Genomic DNA, 27,963 nt, shown 5'->3' on the forward strand with positions numbered 1-27,963 from the left:
CTCTCTGTAACTGTATTGTCAAGCAACATGTATTGCAACACAACCACCATTTGTGATTTACAGGAGACATCAGTTGTCTCATCTGCCTGTATGGCAACAAATGATGTCTCTCTCCTCCCTGTACACTTCATACATACAGTATAACAGTTCATTTTGTACAGTGCGGGATGTCCCTGTGAAAATGGGCTGAGCGTCATAGTGCCGCTGAAGTCTCGAATAACCCTCACACATTCCATGTTAAACCTGCGGTTACTTTTACCAGCAGTTTGAGTGATGATAATATCCAAGTCGCTTTACTTCAAGTTTATCCTCCAAATTAGGGGTTTCAAACCGGTGCTCGAGTATGAAATCCACTTTATTCATTTTCTCAATGAATAAAGTGAAGCTAACAAGCTAGCTAAGACAATCTATCCTCCTCCCTCTTCTTGTTGATTAATGTCAGACAGACAGACAGACAGACAGCCAATCGGGTCTGAAATACGAAATTACGCTGTAGTGGGGCTACCGGCTGTCAGCCCCACTTGGCATCAACTTTGTGTGATCTACATTGATCTCACTAACATTCTGAGCATACGTATTCATATTTTCACACATACAATGTACATTGCATTGTGAGAGAGGGGCTAGCCCCACATTCATGCTTAGCCTATGGTCTACTACTGCGAACTCAATCATCAGAATGCAGTCTGAAGCAGCAAGTTAGGGACCAATGAACATTAAAATAAAATCCTAATACAAATTATATGCAATTTAGGAAGATGCTATATTCATAGATAATACATTATAGGAAGTAATCTTTGAGAAATAAAAAAAAACATAATTTTGTTGCAGTTCTTTCTGTTGACAGGTGTGCCCCACCTGCCCCTGTAAATAGCCATCAACAAGTCTGTGAATTATGGCGATGTATCTAACGCAATAGCCAGGGTGATGTTTTGATTGGTTTAGTTGTTTATTCTGTGTTCCGTAGTTATGGAAAAGGCCCATCAACTTTAAATCCATTTGAAACGAAAGTCTGTGTTCATTGTTCCAGCATTGATGGTTAGAAGTGACACTATGTTAGATTCTGTCTAAGTTTGATCCATGAACAAAATTAATGCAACCGGAAGTCAGGGGAGAGCCATCTTTATTCAGCATGAGTCTATGATATTGACCTTACATTTCTCATTTCTATCTCTTCCATAATTACAGAGGCAACACAGTATTTTATGCCTGGATACATAGGAGGTGGCCAGTGGTCATAACCAACCATTACACATTCCAATACCCTACAATAAAAAAGGTTTGTCCTAAAACAGACCCTTGTATGGTATGTTCCAACCTATGGTCAATTGGCCTATCCATATAGCCTATGTCAGTCACATGGGCAACTCCTAGCAGGAGGTATGGACAGAATGTATGGACAGGAACTGTGGGGCCCATCAGTAACAGACAACATGTCCTATCTATGGTCCTTTGTTCAGAGTTAGTCAGCACATCTGTGTTGTGTTAAGTTTCTCATGCCCATTTCCTATTCCACTGCATCAAACAGGTCAGTATGCTCATAGTTTGTAATGACAATGTCAGAGTTATAGATCCAATATACAACTCACTGCCGATAGGTGTCGTTATGTTGCATAAGGCCCCTTCAAATATGAACAGTAAAGTAAAGCTTCTAGGTAAGTGCATCCTCACGGTTTTCATTTTAATAAGCAAAGTATTTGGGGTGTGGGTAACATAACGGTTGGAATGTTGGCAGCCTTTTAAATTCTTAGATATATTACATGCTCTGCTCTGTTGTACTGAAGGTACAAGGTATTCACCAATGCTTTCTGTAGAAATCTCCCTTGGTTCTACCATGAGTTGTTTTGTGAGAGTGAATGTAGAGCAGGTCATTTGCTAAGAATTTAGCAGATAGAATTTCAACATTTTCAATTTTCACAGTTGTGCTCATAAGTTTGCATACCCTGGCAGAAATTGTGAAGTTTTGGCAATGATTTTGAAAGTATGACTGATCATGCAAAAACATTCACGGCTGTCCCATTATTAAATTATTTTTATTTTATTTATGATATTTAAAAAAATGAATGATATGAAGCCATTTATTATCACATAGTTGTTTGGCTCCTTTTTAAATCATAATGATAACAGAAATCACCCAAATGGCCCTGATCAAAACTTCAAAAAAGAACTGTCAAAAGACCTGCGTAACAAGGTAATGGAACTTTATACATTTTGATGGAATAGGATATAAAAAGATTTCCAAAGCCTTGCCTGTAAGTACTTTTCAATCACTTATTAAGAAGTGGAAAATTCTGGGATCTCTTGGTACCAAGCCAAGATCAGATAGACCAAGAAAGATTTCAACCAAACTGCCAGAAAAACCCAAAGGTAATCTCAAGAGAAATACAGGCTGCTCTGGAAAAAGACGGTGTGGTTGTTTCAAGGAGCACAATACAACGATGATTGAACAAAAGTGAGCTGCATGGTCGAGTTGCCACAAAAAGCCTCACAGGTTCTGGCACACTGTAATTTAGAGTGACAAGACCAATATAGAGCTTTATGGTCACAACCATAAGCGCTATGTTTGGAGAGGGGTCAACAAGGCCTATAGTGAACAGAATACCATCTCCACTGTGAAGCATGTTGGTGGCTCACTGATTTTTTGGAGGGTTTGTGAGCTACATCCCCTTCATCCATGCTGATGTAGTATTTAGTAAAATCAAAATGGGTAACGCTTCATCCACTGTATGGATGGAGAAGTATTCATACTGTGCAATCAGAAATCTCTGATTCTGAATCCTGTTGCTGTAGATCACTACAATTTTGTGTTTGTGTTAGAAGCTCATTAGCTACTTCATAGAAATATGTAACCCCTTCTTTACTCATGCTAACCCCTTCCATATTCATGCCAATAGAAAGGTGTACATCATCAGCCCAACTATTAAGTGTCAAAATCCAGCAGTGACCGGAAAGACCCCCCTGTAGAGTTTTTTACCCCAATGACATATCACAGAGCTCAATCTGTACATCTTTTTGTTGCCAACAACTGGGATTTGAATTGTATGGGAGGGAGTTTATTTTAACTGTGAAGTTGTCTGCTACACGGAGCACAAAAACACAAGAATATCTGATGTGGTGTTCCAAACAGTTTGTCTAATTAATACGCCATCACATTGACTGCATTTCATGGGTAATCCCCACCCCCACCCCTGTTGGTTATTAGTTGTCTGAAGAGAATATCAAGCGATGATGTGTCTATATAGTCTAAGCTGAAAATGCAAGCTGAAGTAATGCTCATTGTGTTAGATCCAGTTTTTTCACATTTCACATCGATCAGTATGCATAGCACTGACCGTAGTTTTGATACATAACTGTAGGGGAGTATTTGGTATATAAAATCTATTGGGTCATTATGTTGACCTAATTTCAATGATAGAATGGTGTGGATTATCTCTATCAAAACGTGTTCTAATACACAATGCCTAAATGTGTGTCCAAGCCTATGAATTGTAGAAAAAACAAGGGAGCAGCAAAGTTCTCTTTAATATCTGAACCTTCTGTAATGGATTGTGAGTTTAGATTTTTAATGTCTTTTTTACTATGCTGAGATAACTAACAAAGACTGTAAGGTTGAGTTAAACCAACCGTTTGAAGCTATGTTTTCAAATCTACATATAGTTATTTTAGGATCATTCATAAAACCCTGCTGAGAATTCGAGCCATTACACAATGCATTCTGATCATTGGCCATCCCTTTCTTTTCATTAAGACTGACCGAATTAGAACGTCTACGGAGAAGCTTTGGTGCTTTCTCCTTTTCTCCAGGACTTCCTCCAGTTGCGGCAATATGTGCATGTGTTTCAAACTTAGATTTTCTCACATATGTCTCTCTGGCCAGTTTTATGCAAAGTATACAATTTGCCAATACATCGTCAATCGTCAATTCTATGTTTTTTTATCATCAAGTAATAAAACTTTTGTGTTTTTAAACGTTACCTCACAAATTGCTGTAATTTTCTTTTTCTTTCTTGGTTTTGACTTGTATGATTCTGAAAACCTCTGTAAATGTGCTGTCATAAGTTCGGACCAAATTGGTGTTACAGGGAGAACGTTTTTGAAAAGTGTGTCGAACAGCCCTTTCTTAAAGTAAAGGTTCTGATCTCTGCATGAGATGCTACTGCTAATGTATTTGATGCTTTTTTCTCACATCTGAATAAAGCACTCAATGAAAGGTAATTGTGTGTCTTTAAGAACTTCCTCATGGCCCATTTGCTCAGATAATCTGCACTCTAATTCATCCATTGAGTTGCATGGTTCACTTGTACAAGGGCTGTTCAACTTTCCTGCTTGACTATGCACCCTTACAAGGCCCTGCATTACCAATGTACTGTGCTGTTAGTTCTGCTCCCCAGGACTATAGCAAATGTCATACACTAAAGCACATATTTCCTTGAGGTGTATGGCATTCAACAACAAGCTGAACATGTACACACACCTAAAGGATTATTAGGAACACCTGTTCAATTTCTCATTAATGCAATTATCTAATCAACCAATCACATGGCAGTTGCTTCAATGCATTTAGGAGTGTGTTCCTGGTCAAGACAATCTCCTGAACTCCAAACTGAATGTCAGAAAGAAATTTAAGCAATTTTGAGCGTGGCATGGTTGTTGGTGCCAGACGGGCTGGTCTGAGTATTTCACAATCTGCTCAGTTACTGGGATTTTCACGCACAACCATTTCTAGGGTTTACAAAGAATGGTGTGAAAAGGGAAAAACATCCAGTATGCGGCAGTCCTGTGGGCGAAAATGCCGTGTTGATGCTAGATGTCAGAGGAGAATGGGCCGACTGATTCAAGCTGATAGAAGAGCAACTTTGACTGAAATAACCACTCATTACAACCGAGGTATGCAGCAAAGCATTTGTGAAGCCACAACACGCACAACCTTGAGGCGGATGGGCTACAACAGCGGAAGACCCCACCGGGTACTACTCATCTCCACTACAAATAGCAAAAAGAGGCTACAATTTGCACAAGCTCACCAAAATTGGACAGTTGAAGACTGGAAGAATGTTGCCTGGTCTGATGAGTCTCGATTTCTGTTGAGACATTCAGATGGTAGAGTCAGAATTTGGTGTAAACAGAATGAGAACATGGATCCATCATGCCTTGTTACCACTGTGCAGGCTGGTGGTGGTGGTGTAATGGTGTGGGGGATGTTTTCTTGGCACACTTTAGGCCCCTTTAGTGCCAATTGGGCATCGTTTAAATGCCACGGCCTACCTGAGCATTGTTTCTGACCATGTCCATCCCTTTATGACCACCATGTACCCATCCTCTGATGGCTACTTCCAGCAGGATAATGCACCATGTCACAAAGCTTGAATCATTTCAAATTGGTTTCTTGAACATGACAATGAGTTCACTGTACTGAAATAGCCCCCACAGTCACCAGATCTCAACCCAATAGAGCATCTTTGGGATGTGGTGGAACAGGAGCTTCGTGCCCTGGTTGTGCTTCCCACAAATCTCCATCAACTGCAAGATGCTATCCTATCAATATGGGCAAACATTTCTAAAGAATGCTTTCAGCACCTTGTTGAATCAATGCCATGTAGAATTAAGGCAGTTCTGAAGGCGAAAGGGGGTCAAACACAGTAGTAGTATGGTGTTCCTAATAATCCTTTAGGTGAGTGTACATGCCAACATTAAACCTATCAACTTTACCAGAAAACGTATTTTTTGAGTTCACTAGCCTGTCACATTAAATACTTTTACAAGCTTGTATGATACAGAAGTCAAGATCTCCTGTTGTGGCATGTCCTTTGACTGTTTTTCAGTAACGCTGTAAATACATCTCCATATTGTTGTTATTAAACACTTTCATAGCTGCATTCAACAACACTAAGGACCAATCTTGTATACCTGTATACAATCACTATTCATGTATACAGGTACAAATTATTATTATTGTCTATATTATATATATTGTAACAATTATTTTGTTTATCTAAAAAGTATAAAACTGTCTTTTGGGCTCACCTACATCTCTAAATGTGGTACAGTAGGCTAATGACCGGTTATTGTAAGCTATTGACTACTACTTTAGATTGTTGGCTGAATTGTTAAATAATCACCAAGTAAAGTTGATTAGCACCTCCATTACACAAGGATCAAAATTCAGTCATTTAAAATGTGGCCAATGAAATGTGGCCAACAACTGCAAATACACAGTGCCCTTTGATTTTCAAGCATATTTTGAATCTACAGATTCTCCTGAACATTTCCTACAAAATACAAAATATAGTATAGCTTTTCATGTATAGGGCAATATGTGTTTCATATCTATTGAGTTACATTGTGGCCAATGGTATGGGTGAAGCAAAATGCCAACAACAATTGCAAATACATAGTGCCCCTTGATTTTTTTTAGCATATAATCACTATATACAGTCTCCTGAACATTTCCTACAATACATTCACTATAGAATTGTTTTTAGAATAGTTTTTTCTGTATAAGGCAATATGAACATTTTGTCTTTTATAGTGTTTTGCATTGGGGGCTAAAGAGGTTGTGGAAAATATTGTGTTGCTAGATGTAGCACACGTACCATTCCCCATGATTAGACAGGTTTTACTTTACACGCTCTCCTGAACATTTCCTACAGTGCTTTCTCGGTGGCACATTCAAAGTTTTTGAGCTATGAGGCAATATGTATTCCATTTTCAGTCATTCTCATTGTCTGATTTTTGACCTGTTTTAACACCCACTTTCTGTTGAAATTATTCTTAAATCTGATCAAGTATTAATTGTTGTCAATGTTTTGAGAGGTATCTTTTCTTAAACACTAAATTCAATTAGTCAGTTTTGAAGGAATTCGTTGGCCTCTTCTATTTTGAAATGTTCCTAATTTTCGTGACTTTTAATGTCGTTCTGTAGACGCTGGTGACGCTGATGTCTTCCTCTCAACAAAAATGGCGGCTCCCTTAACCCTACTTTTTATTGTAGCTATTACAATTAGGGCAGTATTATTTAGATCAAGTTTAGCTGATTTGATAACAGAACGGGTTGAGGTAGTATCTCCACTAAATGCCTGGAAAAGAGGTAGGTGCTTTGTTATTTATCTTACTGAATAATAAAGTCAACCGCTTGTCATTGACAGTTCAAGTCGATAGTCGGCTACATCATGTACAGTAACTTGCTATGCTGTTCTAGCTAGCTGAATGGACAGCAGTAGTTAGCAGTCTTCTTACATCTAGCTAGTCTTGCAATGTTTAGTGTCTTTATTAAGGAATAGAGAAATATGCATGGGAAATACCCAAGAATAAAATATAACATTGCAAGAGGCCGTTGCCAAAAAGAGGTAGGTATATACTTGGCATAGTATTGTGGAATGGGAGCTTAGCCAGCCAGACAGCCTAGAAAGCTAAGGAAGCAGAGGCAGATATCGTCAACGTAGCTATTTTAACAACAGTGATTCATGGATGTGTTGGTAGTATTTCCAAGCCACGACGTAAGCTGCTGCTGTTTAAAATGGAATTTCCCCTTTAGGCTTTATCCTCTGTCTTTTGTAAAGCAATGTTTACCGAATGACAAGGAGGTATACATCATTCATTTTTAGTCACACAGTAGTTAACTAGCAGACTACATTAGCTTGTGAAGCTTAATATTGTTCATATACTTGTGTTTGGTATTGCACCTGAAGTGCCAAATGTTTCGGGCTAGTTTTTGGACTTGAAGGAGCTAGACCCAGTTACCATGCCTCATTTGGAAATAACATTGTGCTGTAAGTCATGTATTAGAATGCTTCAATGTTTTAAGTTGTCTGATGGTTTGTTATTTGTAGTGGTTGAAGGTTTGGCTCTTTTGGACCTGGGTGTATCACCATATGCAGGGGACGTTTTTCATGAGGTTGGTTAACTCTGCATTGTGTGGAACAGTGGCATTGTCAGACCTTTCCATGCCATACACTGAATCTTTTGCTCTATGTTCTAATTATGACTTCTCTGACTGTATTTCTCTTTCAGACTCCCCTCATGATATACTTCTTCCACTTTGTCATTGATTATGCAGAGATTGTGTTTATGGTGAGTGCAAGCGACACAATATCCTAATTCAGTTACACGGTCTACAATATCAAGCTGTTTTAAAACATTTAGTGGAATTTCACTTTTTGACAGTTAAAGTCAACTCAAAGTATTTGCACCCTTCATATAACTGAGCAAAAGTGAATGCAAAAAATAATGAGTCATATGTTTGTCTCAAACATGAGGAGCCATATATTTTCTTTTAACACGATTTCTGAAACACAATTTTATTGAGTACATTTTTTTCTGCAAAATGTTTCAAAGGTATTGGCACCCATAAAGAGCATCTGTAAATACATTATATGTTTAGTTGGTGTCAATCTCTAGCAACTGTGTTGATTGATTTACCATGGGTAAAGTCAAAGAACTTTCAGCTGAAAGGATACCGATCTTTGCTGACCTGCACATATCAGGAACAGCACCTGATACGCACAGTAAAATGGTTTATTATTTTGCTACTAGTGATCCAGGGGCTCTTGTTAGGGTCAAGTTAATTCCACTACTTACCCGGATATTATGGGCCAAAATCTGGACTTGGCCGTGCATGGACCTTTTGACAAGACAATGACCTCAAACATAGAACAAAATCAACACAGAAATGGTTGCAGGACCACAAAATCAATGTTTTACAATCACCATCTCAGCCTCTGGACTTGAAAACCTTTGGTCTTAATAGAAGGAACAGTTCTTAAGTGCAAACCAAACTAATTTCAGTAGATACACGAAAGAAGTTGGAGACCGGTCAGAAAGAAATAACATGAAAATACATTTCCCGTAAAGTGAAATAAACAATATTATCTAATATAGAATCTAAAAACATTTGAAATGTATCAAGTAGCTTGACAAGCAGTCATCAATATTCCGCATTGCAAGACTTAACTGCTGTTGTAAATAAAATAAAGTGGTCAGAAATCAATCGAGGTGGATGTGAGAAAGCAATTTGCTGCACTCCTAACCAGTGTCCAAACTTTAGGAGGTGGGCAAAGTGCGACAGGTATTTCACACATTGACAAGCAAGTCACTGGTATTATTGAGGAGATCTGAGTGGAAAAGTCCTAGAAGGGGAGACCAACATAGTATAGCTTTTCATGCATAGGGCAATATGTGTTTCATATCTATTGAGTTACATTGTGGCCAATGGTATGGGCAGAGTAAAATGCCAGCAAAAATGGCCAATTTATATTGTCCCTTGATTTTTTTGCATATTATCCCTCTATACCATCTCCTGAACATTTCCTACAATACATTCACTGCAGTGTATAGAATATTTTTTTCTATATTTAGCAATGTGTATTTCATATCCATTGAGTTACATTGAGGCCAAAGGTATGGGTGAAGCAAAATGCCAACAACAATTGCAAATACATAGTGCCCCTTGATTTTTTTTAGCATATAATCACTATATCAAGTAGCTTGACAAGCAGCCATCAATATTCCGCATTGCAAGACTTAACTGCTGTTGTAAATAAAATAAAGTGGTCAGAAATCAATCGAGGTGGATGTGAGAAAGCAATTTGCTGCACTCCTAACCAGTGTCCAAACTTTAGGAGGTGGGCAAAGTGCGACAGGGTATTTCACACATTGACAAGCAAGTCACTGGTATTATTGAGGAGATCTGAGTGGAAAAGTCCTAGAAGGGGAGACCAACATTTCCTTGTGGGATGGTGGCAGTAAATTAACATTTGCTACATAGGTTATCATAACATTTCAACTTCACATTCTAGAACCATATCAATAAAGACATAAAATCAAAGTGAATTGGTCAAGCCCAGTTCAAGTCATGTGGGCCTAGTACTAAACTTATTTTTCCTACAGAACAAGTAGGCTATCTGCAGTGGCATACCAGAGTGTGGTTGCGGGGCTCTGCAGTTTGGCCGTGGTCCGTATGGTTTAGAGTGAGGCCTTACGGGCCAAGGCGGTACAGCCGAGGCTGTCTTGCAAACGCAAGATCTGTTAAAAAAAGCAGTAGCCTAGAGAATGTGGCCAAGAAAGTATATAACATTTCAGAAGTTTTATAGAAGATCTAAGGCTCTTGGAAAGACCTTGTGTTAAAATGGTTGTTCCATTTTAGTGAAATAAATGTTTCGTTTAGTGCTGCATTGCTATAGACTATAACTTTAATTTTGAGTAGGCCTATTGGCTGTTTGATTTGTGGTGAGTAAGGTAACCTATTTTATGTTCTGTTCATTTTCATTATGAGAATTTTTAATACGTCATTTCTGAAAGGTATGAATGGTCAGTTTTGTCAAATGACTAATTGTAAGCCAACATGTGTGATAATGCTCATTCAAAAACACAAAGAACCTCTACTAGGTCGTAAGAATGAGCATCTTTATTTGAATAGGCGTATTGTAGTGTATGGCAAAATATGCTCTGTCGAATGTGTTGCTTTACACACATGCACATGGGGCTATTGTTTGTCTTGTTTTCAAATTGTATGGATATGCCCATTGAAAGGGCTATAGTTTACAAGCTTTTAAGCTATTGTGTGTACACACGATTGATACGAGGCCCCAGGGGAGGCTTAACAAAATATTAATGTAGGGTTGCCAATAATTTTGAAACTTATGTTTTTCAGAACAATATCATACTTTTAATTGAAATGTTTTGTCTGAGAATTTGGGTAGGGATAAAAGTATATGACTCCCCCCTTATGTTTTAGACAAAATGTGACTCATTGATTGTGGTATTTATTTCATGCATTCACTTTAGTTCAATTTAATGAAAGGTGCTAAGAATTCTTGAGTTGACTGTAGCTGTTAAACATACAATACCAGTGAAAAGTTTTTTTATTTTCCACATTTAGATTAATAGTGAAGACATCTGAACTATGAAATAACACCTATGAATCATGTGGTGACCAAAAACCTGTTAAATAATTCAAAATACCATTCATATTGTTGATTATTCTTAAGAAACCACCCATTGCCTTGATGACAGATTTGCACACTATAAATTACTTCTTTATAAAAATGCTCCCACACGGCGTGTGGTTATGCAGGTGGCGTCTGATCGTAGTTTTGGCCATGTTCTGACCCCAAGACCTAACTAACTGCAATTCTCCAGCTGTGATCCTTGGAGATTCTTTGGTCACAAACCTTCCTCCTCACTGTGCGTGGGGTCGATACAGACAAAAGTCCTCTTCAAGGTCATTTATATCCAGTTGCTTTAAACTTCTAAATGATTGCCCTGATAGTGGAAAATACCATTTTCAAACAAAGTGCTATTTTCTAATAGCCATTTCCTGATTTGTGCATCTGAACTGTAGATAGGCTGATGTCATGGGGCAGTTTTGCTGCCAATCTCACCGGGGACCTGTTCAATACCAGCTACAATAGAAACACATGGTAGAAGTGTAATTTTGTTCTTATTATGGTTACATTTTCTTAATATTATATAAATAATCACTTTCATGCATAGCATAATGATGAGCTTACAGTGACTGTACTTTTCGTTAACAAACAATGTTAACAAACATCCATTTTAAATTGTTTGCAATAATTTATTTATTTTATCTACACGTTATATTTATGAGCTCATTACTGTATTCTCGGTTCGTTCCCATAATGATGAATAAATATTGTAACTTGGTCTGTGTCACTGCATTTATACCCCAGTTAAATTGGAATTCAAGTTTTCCTAAGCACTTAGGTGAACTTAAAAACAAAATATGAATGGCAATATACTTCAGTTAGATTTTACTCAAGAATTTCTAGGGGTGCCAATCATTCTGGCATGTGTTTTGGAGAAAAATATTGATGTACATTTTTTTTACTTAGATTTACTTAGATTTTGGTGAATATTTTGAATTAAATACCAAGAGGATGAACAACAGAGTTTTTTCACACCATGTTTTGCTAAAATTTACAGAGGGTGCCAACATTGTTCAAGGACATTGTAGCTTCTTAAGTAGTTTAGTCAGAATAGGGTCCAGTTTTTTGCTAGTTGGTTTGGGGCTCATTACTACTTTAGTGAATGTTTCAAGTGATACAGGGTTAAAAAGTTCGAATGTCCCCACTGATTCCAGGTCCGGGCAGTGCCTACTTTGAAGAATCTAAAATGTGAATGTATCTTGAGTCCATATGTGTTATTTCATAGTTTTGATCTCTTCACTATCATTCTATGTGGAAGATAGAAGTAAAGAAATATTAAACATTATGCCTTTGAGTGATCTTGATGCAATTTATTTCTCATTTTATAGCTAATCCAGGTAGCCAAAATAGCAATTTGTGAATGAAAATATTAGTAATTGGGCTGCCGTTGTAAACTGTGTGTCCACTGGAGCAGATTCAGTGTGGAGAACAAGTATTTGATACACTGCTGATTTTGCAGGTTTTCCCACTTACAAAGCATGTAGAGGTCTGTAATTTTTATCATAGGTACTCTTCAACTGTGAGTGACGGAATCTAAAACAAAAATCCAGATTTTTAAGTAATTAATTTGCATTCTATTGCATGACATAAGTATTTGATACATCAGAAAAGCAGAACATAATATTTGGTACAGAAACCTTTGTTTGCAATTACAGAGATCATACGTTTCCTGTAGTTCTTGACCAGGTTTGCACACACTGCAGCAGGGATTTTGGCCCACTCCTTCATACAGACCTTCTCCAGATCTTTCAGGTCTCGGGGCTGTCGCTGGGCAATCAGCTCACTCAAGATTTTCTACTGGGTTCAGGTCTGGAGACTGGCTAGGCCACTCCAGGACCTTGAGATGCTTCTTACGGAGTCACTCCTTAGTTGCCCTGGCTGTGTGTGAATCGGGTCGTTGTCATGCTGGAAGACCCAGCCACGACCCATCTTTAATGCTCTTACAGAGGGAAGGAGGTCGTTGGCCAAGATCTCGCGATACATGGCCCCATCCATCCTCCCCTCAATACGGTGCAGTCGTCCTGTCCCCTTTGCAGAAAAGCATCCCCAAAGAATGATGTTTCCACCTCCATGCTTCACGGTTGGGATGGTGTTCTTGGTGTTGTACTCATCCTTCTTCTTCGTCCAAACACGGCGAGTGGAGTTTAGACAAAAAAGCTCTATTTTTGTCTCATCAGACCACATGACCTTCTCCCATTCCTCCTCTGTATCATCCATATGGTCATTGGCAAACTTCAGACGGACATGGACATGTGGTGGCCTGAGCAGGGGGACCTTGCGTGCGCTGCAGGATTTTAATCCATGACGGCGTAGTCGTGTGTTATTAATGGTTTTCTTTGAGACTGTGGTCCCAGCTCTCTTCAAGACATTGACCAGGTCCTGCCGTATAGTTCTGGGCTGATCCCTCACCTTCCTCATGATCATTGATGCCCCACGAGGTGAGATCTTGCATGGAGCCCCAGACTGAGGGAGATTGACCGTCATCTTGAACTTCTTCCATTTTCTAATAATTGTGCCAACAGATGTTGCATTCTCACCAAGCTGCTTGCCTATTGTCCTGTAGCCCATCCCAGCCTTGTGCAGGTCTACAATTATATCCCTGATGTCCTTACACAGCTCTCTGGTCTTGGCCATTGTGGAGAGGTTGAAGTCTGTTTGATTGAGTGTGTGGACAGGTATCTTTTATACAGGTAACAAGTTTAAACAGGTGCAGTTAATACAGGTAATGAGTGGAGAACAGGGGGGCTTCTTAAAGAAAAACTAACAGGTCTATGAGAGCTGGAATTCTTACTGGTTGGTAGGTGATCAAATACTTAGGTCATGCAATAAAATGCAAATTAATTATTTAAAAATCATACAATGTGATTTTAGATTCCATCTCTCACAGTTGAAGTGTACCTATGATAAAAATAACAGACCTCTACATGCTTTGTAAGTAGGAAAACCTGCAAAATCGGCTGTTTATCAAATACTTGTTCTCCCCACTGTAAGTGAGGCATAGGTTGATAATTGCTTACATATAATATATTTGGCACTGTTATTCATACAGTCCCACAACTGAAATCAAGTCAGACAGACAGACTAAGACTCTCCCTGACTGTTAGGTTGTAAGTGAGATTGACAACTGACAATGACAATGATCATAACACAACCCCCCCCCCAATTATTGACTTATGTTCACATCCATTCATACTTACTCATTGGTGTTCTCCTCTCTGTCAACCTGGCTTGCAGATGGCGGATGCCCTCACTGCTCTGGCACTGTACTTAGCCGTGAAGGACTACAACAAAATGGTGGTGAGTAACTACATTTAATTTAGCAAACATTCATATTCTGAGCGACTCCGTAATGACTCTATATATATTTTTGCCCTGACTTTGCATGGGAATTGCTGCTCTACCGACTGAGCCTTTATAGACTTAAATTATAATTGCCCATACAGGCTAGGTTGAATGACATGGCTGGTTATATAAAAGAACCATACATGCTGGGTGTAGTGACAAGGCTGTGTGTATTGTGTTTCTGCTCCAGTTCAGGAAACAGAAGTATGCTCTGGAGGGTGACCGATATCCTCTGGACTGCCTGGAGCTCATCCGCACACCCAGAGAGATGCTCTATATCCCTCTGAAGGTAGCCATGTTGTAAGTACTTGGATCGGCTTACTTTTCCTAACCTTCACCAGTAGATGGGAAAACACAATACTGACTATAGTTCAGCTTTCAGGGTTAACGTCACTCTCCTTCACCTGGCTCAACGTTGTCAGCTAAAAAAAAAGCTCTATCAATCAATCTAGTCCATGAAGCCCTTCTGTACATCAGCAGAGTTCACAGTGCTGGGTTCAATTGCGTATACAGATATCCAGCCTTATATCTGAAAGAGAAATCATTAAGAAGTGAATGTCCAGGGCAAGGAAAACACTGAGGGGTCGAATTCTGTCTATTGGCCAGTCCTCTTCTGTCTGTGCTGGTTGAAGATCATAAGAGTGTGACATTTTACCGGAAATGAGCATTTCCAATCTAATTATGAATTCCTTTTGTTTTCCCTCTCTGCTTGCAGTTACTTGTTGAATCCTTTCACTATACTCTCCTGTGTGGCAAAATCCACCTGCGGACTTAACAATGCAGTCATCGCACTTTTCATTCTCTCAACAATAAAAGGTGTGTAAACCGCAAGAAATTAGTGAAATACTTTAATGTGACCAAACTGTTTAATTGTCCTGTTTTATTTTTTTCTCTGATTCTGAAGGCAGTGCCTTGATGAGTGCAATATTCTTAGCCTTAGCAACATACCAGTCAATCTACCCCCTCACCCTGTTTGCCCCAGCATTACTCTACCTACTACAGGTAAGTCTGTCACTGAGCTGAAAGGCTCATGTTTGCTTCACTTAGACAAATGTGTTGTTTTTGTCTCAGGTTTCAAAAGTTTTATTTTTTCATGGTGAGGATGTGAGACAGTTTAGATATCAAAATGGAAACAGTTTGGGAAGCCCTGTGCTAAAAAATCTTTCATGTGTCAGGGTTGTCTAGCAGTTTAAGCAACTTCCTTTGTTGCGCATGTCATTTCAGCTAGAACTCTTAAACTCAAAAAGAACTGGACTGCTGGTCAGTAAATTAGGTGTTATGTGTCTAATAAGTCACATTGCATTGTGATCTAAAATGGCACAATTGATCCTAAATCAGCCGTCCTACTCTGAGACATATGATACAATTCAGATTTGTAAGCATTTGAGATCTATGCTTAACTATCCCTTGTGTCTTCTGCCCTCAGAGGCTGTACATCCCAGTGAACTGGCGAAGGCCTAGCTTCTGGCTATTTACGACACAGTATGTCTTCATGTACCTGGGCAGCCTGGCTGTCATGGTCTGTCTTTCCTTCTTCCTGCTCAACTCCTGGGACTTCCTGACCTCAGTCTACGGGTTCATGTGAGTGAAAACACAGACACTAGTGCTGGCGTCATACTCATTTTAATTCAGGAATTGAAATGGAATAGAATCCTACGACGGTGGATACATCTATATTAAAAGGATATAAGAGGTTTTCAAGCTAAACGTTTGGACCACTGCCATCAGTTGCATGAGTAATTGCTATAAGATATTTTTTTAAGGTGTATACCTCAGCAAACAATTACTGTTACATTTCCAATTGAGAATTTGCTTATCAATGTAAAACTTTCTGAATATCTCTCTTAATAATTTGACAGAGGTGGCCAAGCCAACATATTTAGAAGACGGGCGCATTCTGTGTGGCAGAATGTGTTATGAAAGGGACATTGTTTCCCTCTGACCATATGAATTCTGTTCTCTGTTTCCCCTCAGCCTCTCTGTGCCAGACCTCACCCCCAACATAGGCCTCTTTTGGTACTTCTTTGCAGAGATGTTTGAACACTTCCGCCTCTTCTTCATCTGCGTCTTTCAGATCAACGTGTTCTTTTACACCATTCCACTCTCCATCAAGCTAAAGTGAGTCCCCTCAAAATATTGAAGATATTTAAGACATGTAGGGTCTTTGAAAATGACAAACCAATATTTTTTTTAAACTTTTCAGCACTGTTGTAAGCCAGTGTTATGTTCAATAAAAAGCTAAATAATTGTCTTGCTGTTGTTCAAATGAGCAACCAACGATGTTGAATCTCACTTAAAAATAGAGATCATAGCCTATATAATGATTTATTAAACTGAATAAAAGTTTAAATTTTGTGTTTGCTATGTTTGAACCATTGCCATACCTGGTTAGGCATAATATTTCAACCCCTGAGGTATATTTCCAAATTTACAAAAGAACCTAAAGCACCCTGCAAGAAAAACACTTACGGATGTACGATGCATGCCATTACCTCGCGGGGAGGGCGTATCATTCACCTTTTTTGGAGGTGAAAATCATGTAAGATTGCGATTTGAATATTGCTCATGACAGTATCTAAATTTGTATTATGTTTCGATTAATTGTGCAGACCACCTGTAAGATTAACACAGCTGTGGTTTGTTTGCAAATCTTCAGTTGCATTAGCTATCTAATCATGTTGATGAAACTTCCATTGAGGTTTTCTAAGTGTTTTGTTAAGCAATCATATTAACATTTGAAAAGTCACTTTAACATTAGCTGTGTTCAAAAAGTGTTTACACTGATATCCAGCCCAAAAACCCCAAAGAGCACGCAAAAAGATCTAGCATAGCGGGAATGGAAAAACTAAATAACTACACAGGATGCATAAGGCAATAGCATTCCTCGCATGATCTATGTCTTGCACAGAGGTGTCCCAGAATATCCATCATACAGCAGTAATACCGCTCATCATCTCCTGTCTTTCCCAGGGAGCACCCAGTCTTTCTGATCTTCATGCAGATCGCCATCATCTCTATCTTCAAGTCCTACCCCACCGTGGGTGACATCGCTCTCTACATGGCCTTCCTGCCCGCCTGGAACCACCTCTACAGATGTGCGTGCTTCATTTACTTTACCACACAATTCTGTTTGATTCCAGCACACTGTACAAAACTGTATTGCGACAGACGACAAACACAAGCATTTGTTATTGGACACATTTTGAAGTCACATCTTTGTGCACATGTACACAATCATGCCGGGACAACCGCAATAAATCATATTCACACATTCCATGTACCAGTCTTTGGTCTGCTGACTGCAGAATTCTGGAAAAGGCTATATCAATGTGCCAGAGAAATGACCGCTTTGGGACTGGGGTAAAGGTGCAGTCCTCAGAACAATGGCTTTTTATGATACAGTTGGTAGCTTATTACTTGAAATAGATATTTCAAAAATTTGATTTTCACAAATTGTTTCATTTTGAAATAGCTTTTTAAAATGTTTAGGTATTCATCCCAAATCGCATCCATATATTCCGTGTTGCATTATTTCAGAGACACAACTTAGATTTTTCACAAATAATGAGGTACCAATGTTTTACTAATATTTTAAAGTTTCCCTTTGAAATAGCTTTTTAAATTTGAGATATTCATCTCAAATTGCATCCATATATTTTTCATGGCATTATCTAAGAGCATCAACTTTGATTTATCCAAAATGATCAAGCATAGATTTTACTAATATACTAGTAGTATATTTGATTTTTAGATTTCTTACTCATTTTAATGTTGCCCATTGAAATAGCTTTTTTTGCATTTACGTTGCAGTCACATAGAATAACTTTCAACTTAACGAAAAGTGATAACGAAATGATTTATGGAAGCCAGTCTGGCCAAGAAAGTGTTAGCCCATGCATATAATTTGACCGTGGCCAGTGCTAGTGTAATTCATTAAGACTTATATGAAGAACTGGAATTGGTTCAACAAGATTTTGGAAAGAACAGCTTAGTTATGAAATGTGCAACAAACATGCCTTTACAGCATTAGATTCACTAGGACACTAGTACTAGGACAATGAAATGTTGTACATCATCTAACCTAGAAAATGCCAATGGCAGTACAGATATAATCCAGTTAAAGTTAACTTTTCAGATATCCAATTCCATTCTTTAAGAACTTGTGTCACTATGGCAATCAATCCAAGCTAACTCCTCTTGGAATCCTTGACCTTTTGCTCATCGCAGGGTCTCAAGGAAATGCCCATGCCGATTCATATACCACTGAGCCACTAGGTCGGCCCCATGTTGTATTTATAAAAAAGAAAAGAAGAGTATCAGAAGAGTAGGATGACACAATTTGGGATGATTATCTCAAAATTTGAAAACGCTATTTCAAAATGAAACAAAGATATTAGTAAAAAATCGATGCTTGATAATATTGGAAAAACCAAAGTTGAAGCTGTTGGATAATGTAATAAAGAATATACTGACATGATTTGAATATATCAACATTTTAAAAAGTTATTTCAAGTAGTAAGCTACCAACTGTATCATAAAAAGCCATCATTCTGAGGACTGATCTTTTACCCTGGTCTTTATGTAGCATGTTCACCCGCTCATAGACACAGCCTTGTCCAGCCCTCGGCAGACGGCAGACCAAATAGTTTAACCGGTGAGCCATAGTGAATTTTTATTTGACCAATAGGTTTTTCTGGCTGGAAATGACAAACAAGTGACAAAACACGGTAAGACATCGTGCTGGAGACACAAAATGAATAACGGAACTATTTCTGTTTTTAGCCATGACTTGCAGTTCACTAGTAACTGACTAGAGTTGTTCAGCTGTTCTCAATTTATAGGTAGAAAGCTCTCTCATGGTGGAAATTACAAGACCATTGTAAATAGTATAGGAACTGGCATTTTCTATACTATTTACTGCATTTTCAAGGGGTATGAATAATGTTGAACATGGCATTTTTCGTAAAATGTGAAAAAAACAGAAATAGTTCCATTATTCATTTGTATCTCCAGCACAATTTCTTACTGTGTTTTGTCACTGGTTTATGTCATTTCCAGCCAGAAGAAACGTACTTGTCAAATAAAAATTCACTATGGCTCACAATTTGGCATGGGTATGAATACTTTTGTGCAACTTTATATTGATGCAAACACAATTGAGATGTGAAATTATAGTATATGGACATTGGGTACGACTTCATCAAAGCACAAAAGTTAGCTATCAATTTTAATTTATTTTGTAATACTTACCTTAAAACTCAAATGAGGTGGAGCTTAGGTAATGATGTATGTTATGTCCCGAACCTATGTTGTGTGCGGGGAAACAAATGTTTATTAGATGCACAGCAGATGGCTGGCTGCAGACTTTGCTTGATCATTTTCTTAGCTTGATCATTTTATCGTTATACCCAACTAAAAGCAATTGTATCACCTAAAAAGAAACCCATGTAACAGCCATCCTAAAATTACATTGTGCTACTTTGAAAGTAGGGATACCAATGCTTTGTGTAAGAATTTAGTAAAATAATTCATCTTAATCATGCAAATAGAGAGATTTAGCAATATCTGCTCACTCCCACAAGAATTGGGTTTGGCTCAGTAATCTGGTTGTCACAAAGACAGTTTATAACTATAGATTGTATATGGAGTTGTGTTGTCTGTGCATTTAACTTCTTTGTTTATCCAGTCCTCAGGAATATCTTCCTAGTGTCGGTTGTGTTGTTGGCATGCTCCGCCCTGTTCCCTGTCCTCTGGCATCTCTGGATATATGCTGGTAGCGCCAACTCCAACTTCTACTATGCAATCACCCTGCTCTTCAATGTGGCACAAGTGAGTAGGCTGGCAAAGGCTGCACAACAAAACTGTGTGGGTAAAGGCGTCTTCAGGGTCGTTTCCGATAAACTTAGGGCTTGGACAATGTTATTTGCTTTGATTAGAGTGGCTCGAGCTCTGTGCTGTATTTTGATTTGTTGGTCTTTTTCTTCTTTTTTTTTCGTTAGCAAAAAAGCTAAGGGTTTGGGCTTGAGACATTTTACCACGCTCAAAGACAGACTTTTTTTGATATTAACATTATAGACCAGACCAGGTTTTGAGGCTGTAGAATGTTTGTTTACATTTACATTTTGGAGCTCAAATAGGGTATGACAGTTGAGGTAAACTCTTCAAGAATCAGTGTGTATACAGGTACATCTAGAAAAAATATATATTGTGGATTTGTTTTCCCTGTGATTCAAATAAAAAACTAACACCTTCATATATTCTAGATTCCTTACACATAAAGGGAAACATTTCAAGCCTTTTTTGTGTTGATGATTACAGCTCATGGAAATAAAAAATCCAGTACCTCAAAATATTTGAATAAAACATTTACAATACAGAAATGTCGCCCTGTGAAGAGCTCTAATCGGCTTATTTACTCCCTGAGCCTTCAGTCTCTGTCTGGTTATGTGCACGCAACCTCAATCATGGGGAAGACTGCTGACTTGACAGTTGTCCAGAAGACTCATTGACACCTTCCACGAGGAGGGTAAGCCACAGAAGGTCATTGCTGAAAGGGTAGGCTGTTTGCATCAAAGCATATTCATGGCAAGTTGCCTGGAAGGGAAAAGTGTGTTAGGAAAAGGTGCACAAGCAACAGGGATGACCGAGCCTTGAGAGGATTGTCAAGCAAAGTTCATTCAAGAACTTGGGGGAGCTTCACAAGGATTGGACTGAGGCTGGAGTCAGTGCATCCAGAGCCACCACGCACAGACGTGTCCAGGAAATGGGCTACAAATGTCGCATCCCTAGTGTCAAGCCACTCCTGAACCATCTGACAACGTCCGAAGAGTCTTACCTCGGCGTAGGAGAAAAAGAACTGGACTGTTGCTCAGTGGTCCAAAGTCTTCTATTCAGATGTTTTATCAAGTCCAGAGTCAATGCAGCCATCTGCCAGGAGATTTTAGAGCACATGCTTCCATCTGCACAAGCTCCATGAAGATGCTGATTTCCTTTTCCAACAGGACTTGGCATCTGCCCACAGTGCCAAACGACTGGTAACTGGTTTGCTGCCCATGGTATTACTGTGCTTGATTGGCCAGGCAACTCACCTGACCTGAACCCCAGCCTCAATTCCACACTGCATTGATGCAGTAATTTGTGCAAAAGGAGCCCCAAGTATTGAGTGCAAAACCTTTGCAGGTTTTCTGAGGTGATTAGCTGATTATAACTCTTCTCAGGTTGACATTTCTGCATTATAATTTCTTTCTAATATTCTAATATTTTTTTATTTTCATAAGCTGTGAGCTGTAATCATCAAGACTGATACAAAAAAGGCTTGAAATTATTCACTTTGTGTAATGAATCTAGAATACATCAAGGTGTCACTTTTTTATAGTGGAAGCAATATTATACAAAATGTTACATGTTTTCAGGGCTCAACGTTAAAAAAACATTGCCACTGGGCCAGTGGGTTTGAAACTTACTTGCCCGAAAAACTTTTTTACTGTCCCTCCTTCTGAAAGTTGTAATTTATCAGTGTTACAACATAGAACCAAATATTTTTGTTACTTAACATGATTAATCAGTTATGAAATGCATTCTGGACATTTATTTTTTCATAACATTTCTAATTAATAAAATGAGAAAAAAAAAAAAGTAACAAAAATGCTGACTTTCAAACAAAACACTACCTCATTCTAACAAGGCGACCAGCAGGTCCTTCAGTTACTACGTTTGCAGTTCTAATGTCGTGCAATCACCCATTGGGCATCTGCATTAAAATTCCTGTTACAACCAAGTGCCCTGAAGACAGATTGTCAGCCACCCGTTTGGCTTTCGTGCTGACCAGGTGCTGTTTGCTATTGGCATGGCTGGTCAGAGATTGTTTGCGATAGTTGTCAGTGCCTTTGTTAAAAGACCCACATTTGTCCGCTGTAGCCGGGAATTTAGGACAGACAACAGTGCATCTGAGTTCCAGTGACATAGAAATGGGTAAATTATTTAGAAAAAATATTACAATATTTTTTTGCACTGAGGTCTAATGTTTGAGCTCGTAGTTATCCTTCACTGCCTTCTTCAATTGAGTGACTTGTGCAGGTTTTGAAATGTTTTATTGAAAAGCAATACCAGACAGCCACGTATCATATCACTGCTCAACCCTTGACTGGTTAAGAGAGCACAAAAGGAGCTGCAAGGTAGTTTTGTGCGTGTGCCAGATTACACCACTTACATTATCTTTACATGTCATTTCATACAGTTAAACTAAATGTATTTTCATTTAAATAAGGCAATGTTTTAAATCCCAGCAGTTCTTAAAATGAGATTCAGAAGAAAACGTTTTTAATAGATGGCTGAGAAGGTGTGATTATGCCGAGGAAATTTGTTGTTGATTAAGACTACTGGTAGCCAGAGGTGTTGGAAAAAAGAATGGAGACATTTTGTGTTTTTTGGGGGAGCGCCTTACCTCAGGGGGCGTCTTGTTACCCTATCGATTCTTCACTATGTCTGCATAAGGATTATTTCGGTTAGTCCTCCAATGCTGCATAGATAAACCACACCAGTTTTCCATCTGAAACCTTCCGATCCTGTTTCCTCCAGAGCCACTTTGCTCTCATGAATTACTTGTGTGTGTAGTCTGAATCATGGTGATACAGAGTGTAGACTTAATTACGTAAGTAACCAGACCAGAATGAAGAAATGTTTATCCTTGACTGTGTCCGTCACTAATTCATGGTGACCGATCTGTCACAGATGACATAGAAACCAAGGTTTTGAGTTACGTGTCAGATTGTGACCTACAATATTAAGTTGCAGGTCAGTGTATTGTAATGTATTTCAACTTAGTCTATTATGTTTACCACATTCTACCATTGCTCTGTCTACCACTAGCAGTTTACACCTAGTACTATTCTAGGTATGTACTTCTGGCGTAAATTGTTTTAGCAAAAACAAAAAAAAACATTGAGTCTTTACGCTTTTTTCTATCTCCTGGGTGGAAAATAAGGATAATTGTGTCTTAGGGGCCTCATTAATAATTGGACCGGTGTAAGTTACAACAAAGCAAGGCACTTATTCAGTTTGCATCAGACTGGTCATGAAGTAGCAGAAATTAAGACTGATTATAGCTCACACTGAGACCCTTTAGACTCTAATGACAGCTTTCCTGGATACTGATATGCCAATTCCTAGAGTTCACAGACAGCTCATTTATTCAGAGAGCAGAATATTTAGAATAACTAGTTTGAGTTTAAATACCCATTGTGAGATTTAGCTTTAAATAGATTTATACTGGCACTCATATTTCTAGGTAAACTATGTATGATTAACCAATTCAGTTTAGCTAGAGGAAGAAGGGGTTTCCAATCTCTGATGGCTTGGCTTTATTTGAAACACTCCTGAGATCAATTTTTTTTTAATGTAAGAAAATAGGGATTCAATTTTGAATGCAATGTTTGGTTTTTACTTTTTGTGGATTATATGTTTGTAAAAAAAAAAAAGAGAAATGGATTTATGAAAAATATTTTTTAATGTCAAAGTCAAATTTCACAAAATTCCACATCTGATGTTTGCTATATAGCACAAAATCAGCATTAACTTATTTTAAACCAGTTACCAATGCAATGAACAGTAAAGAACAGTAAACAAAGAAAATGTTACCTCCTCTTTATACCAATAAGCATTCGATGTTTGAACCACCCAATTGATAGACAGTAATATCTTCCATATACCTACAAGTGGTGAAATGAGCTTGGTGGGAGAACAGTGCCTGTAACATTTCCAGGTATAATATTCACAAATAAATTTTTGTCAGCATAACTTTGTTTCTTCTTGCCAGATATTGCTGGTGTCGGACTACTTCTATGCGTACCTGCGGAGGGAGCATCACCTGACCCATGGCCTCTACCTGAAGAGGAAAGATGGCAGCGAGGCCACTCTGGTTCTCAAGTAGATGACCCACATACAAACACTAACAGGCCAGCAGGAAGGGATGGATGACAAACCTGACGGACAGTGTCTCCGATCACTATCAGGACCCTTTCAGTATCTGTGTCTGAGGTCTTCTCCATAGACCAACACCTTAGTGTCTCTGAATATCCTTCAGGAAGAGAAAAGAAGGATCATTACTAAGGTTGAAGAGTGAACATGTTCAGGGACACATCTGTTTGAGGGTATCGTTGGCCTGGTTCTTTTGGTTTTCTTGGTCATACCATTTTGGGGGTTTTCCTTTTGTTTTTAGGACTCACATTTGACTACTATTAAAGACGAGGAGATTTCTTGAGCATATGTGAGACTTAAGGTATTTGTCTGCAGTTAGTCTCTTTGACCAGCAGAGGGAGTAAGTTGAACATGAAAACAGCTGTGATGTATCAGTGTATCTAGAGTTTGCTAGAAGAAACATCCACTAGCCCTGGTTCTTGTTCTTTAGTGCATTCAACAGAGGAAAATGCTTAAAACATTTTGCAGAACGAACAATTATTCCTTGTCCAAGGAGTCCATCTCTGTCCTAGTAGGTTTTCTGCTGTTCTGTGTCTAATAAACACAACATTTTCTGTTAAATTTAGTAATGCACTAACCACTGTGCTCTACAGTAATGGTATGTACAACATGTTGGTACAAAGTTACTTTTTACTCAGTGTGTGTCTGAAATTTCCAGTGACAGCATTGTCATGACTTGCATTTTCATAGGAAAGGGATTAGTGATTAGGCATCTGATTCTGCAGTGAGTCTGACAGCTCTGCCATGTGACATGTGGTTGGACTGAATTCCTTTCTGTCTGAACTCTTGTGATGCATTCCACTTGCTGAATGTCATAAGTCTCCAACTTGAATGTTCATGCAATTTAAAAAAAATACAAATTAGTGATTTGTGTACGTATACACTATTTATTGCCAACGCTGTTTTTGTTCTAAAATTTATTTTGGAATATGGAGGAGTACAGAGGTTATTTTCTTATGTTTGTCAGGGATTTATTTTCTTTTTACATTATATTAAAGATTTAGGGATTTATTTTGGGGGATTCTGAAGCATTTAATGTTCTACTTGCTGAATGAGATGTTTTAGGATGAACACAAAATGCGGTTAGTTGCTGTTTTGTTTTTTGTTTGGCATACATACAGGTATGTGACTCAAAGCTTATTCGGGATCCTACTACAGCATCCATTTTAATCCATAGCAGCAGGTGTGGATACTAATTTTTGCCTCATGATCAATTAAGAACCAACATTGTGGTCAGTCATTATCTCATGTCAGGCCTCTCTTCTGGAGTGTTCCAGACCTTTGTCCTGTTAAGGCTGTGTCCTATGTCCAAGTCTTCCCCTGGGTCTCCACATGATTTTCAAGCAAGTCACTCAGACTGTTGTGAATAACCAGATTTCAGGGAGCTTTAGACTTTTTTTTTTTTTCTTTATCGAGTGCCACGTTGTTTAAATGTGTGCTTTAAATATTCCCAATTCCGGAAATGTTATGCCAAATGTTTTCTTCACATTTTTTATGTTATTATTGTAACTTTATGGTGGACTCATTTTATCACGCATGAAAACATAAACCCACTTTTTTGACCTAGACTTTGTCTCGCCGACTTATGGCACACAGACAGTATTCATGTCATGCTTACCTAAGCCCTTCATCTGGTTGGTAGTTATGACACTGGATTTATAGTGGGCGTGTATCCAGTTTTGTTCAAGCTCACTTAGTCAGAGAATGGTGCTTGTAATGCCAGAGTTGTGGGTTTGATTCCCACAAAGTGCTAGTCTGGAAATATCTAAACTGTGTAAAATTAAGAAAGACATTTTTTGAAGAAAATAGCCCTTTGTCAGTGTGAAACACTTTTGGGGACCAGAGCTGTGGATCATGTAAAACTGAGACAGCCACTTAGATTGCTGGAAGACCCCTTGGTCACATGATTCATTCCTTTTAACCGAGAAGTCATTGTAAGAAACCCCAACCAATATAGATAAAACTTGAAACTTGAAAACCTTGATTACTTTGGAAAATGTTCACAGTGCTATGTATGCAGAACATGTTTTCTAAATTCAAATCACTGGCATTTTTATTTTTACTCAGTAAAAACATGCTGGTTTCCCTTTGAAAAAAAAACTTCTGTAGCCTATGGCTTGTTGAATTGGCTTACATATATTAAATATATTTCACAAAGTTTTGCTACTAAATAAATCCCCATGTTTATATATAACATTAATGAGTGGATTCAGTAATTATATAGCTAGCCTACATCAAGTACTTTCAGTATTAGAGGAATAAGTCACCAACTTGTTTTTTTAAAAGTAATGAAGAAACTTAAATCAAATGAAGGGAATATAGGACATAACCATACTGTAAAATTGGTAAATAAAATAGATTTGTCTTTTTTTAGTTTGTTTTTATGTGAGGGGGTTGCAATACTATTTTTTTTAAATGATTTATAAATGGAATTTATATGAAGACATTTCATTTATTTTTGGTTTGTTTGAATTTCATTTCTAGACTGTGGAATAATCGCTTGGCTTATCTCTATATTGTATAACATTGTATTGTTGATTGCTTGTTTCCAATTGGCTAGAGGTGAGTTCTAGAATGTACATTCATTCTTAACATGTGGGACTGTTGGCTGTCGTCAGAACAGATTTACAGGACATCTTAATCATGACGTAAAAGGCCACAAAACGACTACATTTAGAAAGCATTAAACGCCTCCATAAAATATCTTTATGGTATTTTTCTCGCTAATACCACAGTTGCCTAAAACAAAAATGTTTATATATAAGTTAAATATTATAGCAAAAACTTTGTTTTTGAATATGTTTTTTATTCAGGAATTTTTGCTTTGTCTTGTTTGGTTAACTGTGAATATGACCCAGTTCTGTTTCTATAAAAAAAATTATAATAATGTTGTTTGTTGGCAGCTATGGTAGAAGCAGGATAAAAATAATTCCAGTCAGTGTCAGTCCTGTTGGTGAAAATTACTTGGAAGATGGGAGAGGTTGAAGGAGAATGGCAAGAATCCTCTTGCAAGCATGGGCTACAAATAGGCAAAAAGAATCCCAGAACAACATATTGGAATGTAAAAATCTTTGGTCCTTGTCATAAACGGCCATTGCAGCAGTTCAATGCCCAGGTTCACGACTTCTGTAATTGTGTGACCTGTGCACTCTTAAGCCCTAGATCCAAAAGAGCATCTTGGAATGGGATAAAACAGGCATTTTGCAGAATTACTGTACCATCAGCATATGTGCAGCAACTTGGTTCTGCCATCATGTTTGCATGGACTAACATCGAAGTGGAATGTTTCAGATATCTTGAGCCTATGCCTTGAAGAATTCCGGATGTAGTGGAGTCATCTGACATGTTACTAAATAGATGTACAAAAGAAACATGCCACTCAGCATAGTTGTATGTGAAATATATTAATGACATTTGCAATATATAACCTACATTACATGAGTGGGTTTATTTTTTATATATAGTACATGTTGCACTCAGTCTGATTTTAACGCCTGAGTGAATGTCTGAGTGAGGCTTTAACTTTTTAAGTAGTACACAAAAGCATTCCAGGCTACCCTTTCCAGGAACTAATGAGCTTTAGGACAAAATGAAAAAACTGAGCTATATCCAAACAATATGGAGCTTCACACACCCAAAAGATAACAAAGCAAAGAAAATGTCTCTTTGAAACGGACAAGGCGAGTCTGGTTGTCATGGGGAG

The 27,963-nt window shown here is 38.2% G+C and overlaps 1 protein-coding gene across 1 annotated transcript; it reads left to right on the top strand.

The window, feature by feature from the left end:
• The first annotated feature begins 6,936 nt into the window (after nt 1-6,936).
• Nucleotides 6,937-27,698, top strand: pigu (phosphatidylinositol glycan anchor biosynthesis, class U). Its single transcript, XM_010867372.3, has 12 exons — nt 6,937-7,087; nt 7,830-7,894; nt 8,011-8,070; nt 14,178-14,240; nt 14,476-14,585; nt 15,001-15,101; nt 15,190-15,287; nt 15,712-15,866; nt 16,260-16,403; nt 17,256-17,380; nt 19,972-20,114; nt 24,100-27,698. The coding sequence occupies exons 1-12, from the start codon at nt 6,958-6,960 to the stop codon at nt 24,211-24,213; spliced, it is 1,308 nt and encodes a 435-aa protein (XP_010865674.1). The 5' UTR covers nt 6,937-6,957; the 3' UTR covers nt 24,214-27,698.
• Nucleotides 27,699-27,963: the final 265 nt, after the last annotated feature.

This window comes from Esox lucius, chromosome 17 (genome assembly GCF_011004845.1).
Source record: "Esox lucius isolate fEsoLuc1 chromosome 17, fEsoLuc1.pri, whole genome shotgun sequence".
NCBI classification, from domain to species: Eukaryota; Metazoa; Chordata; class Actinopteri; order Esociformes; family Esocidae; genus Esox; species Esox lucius.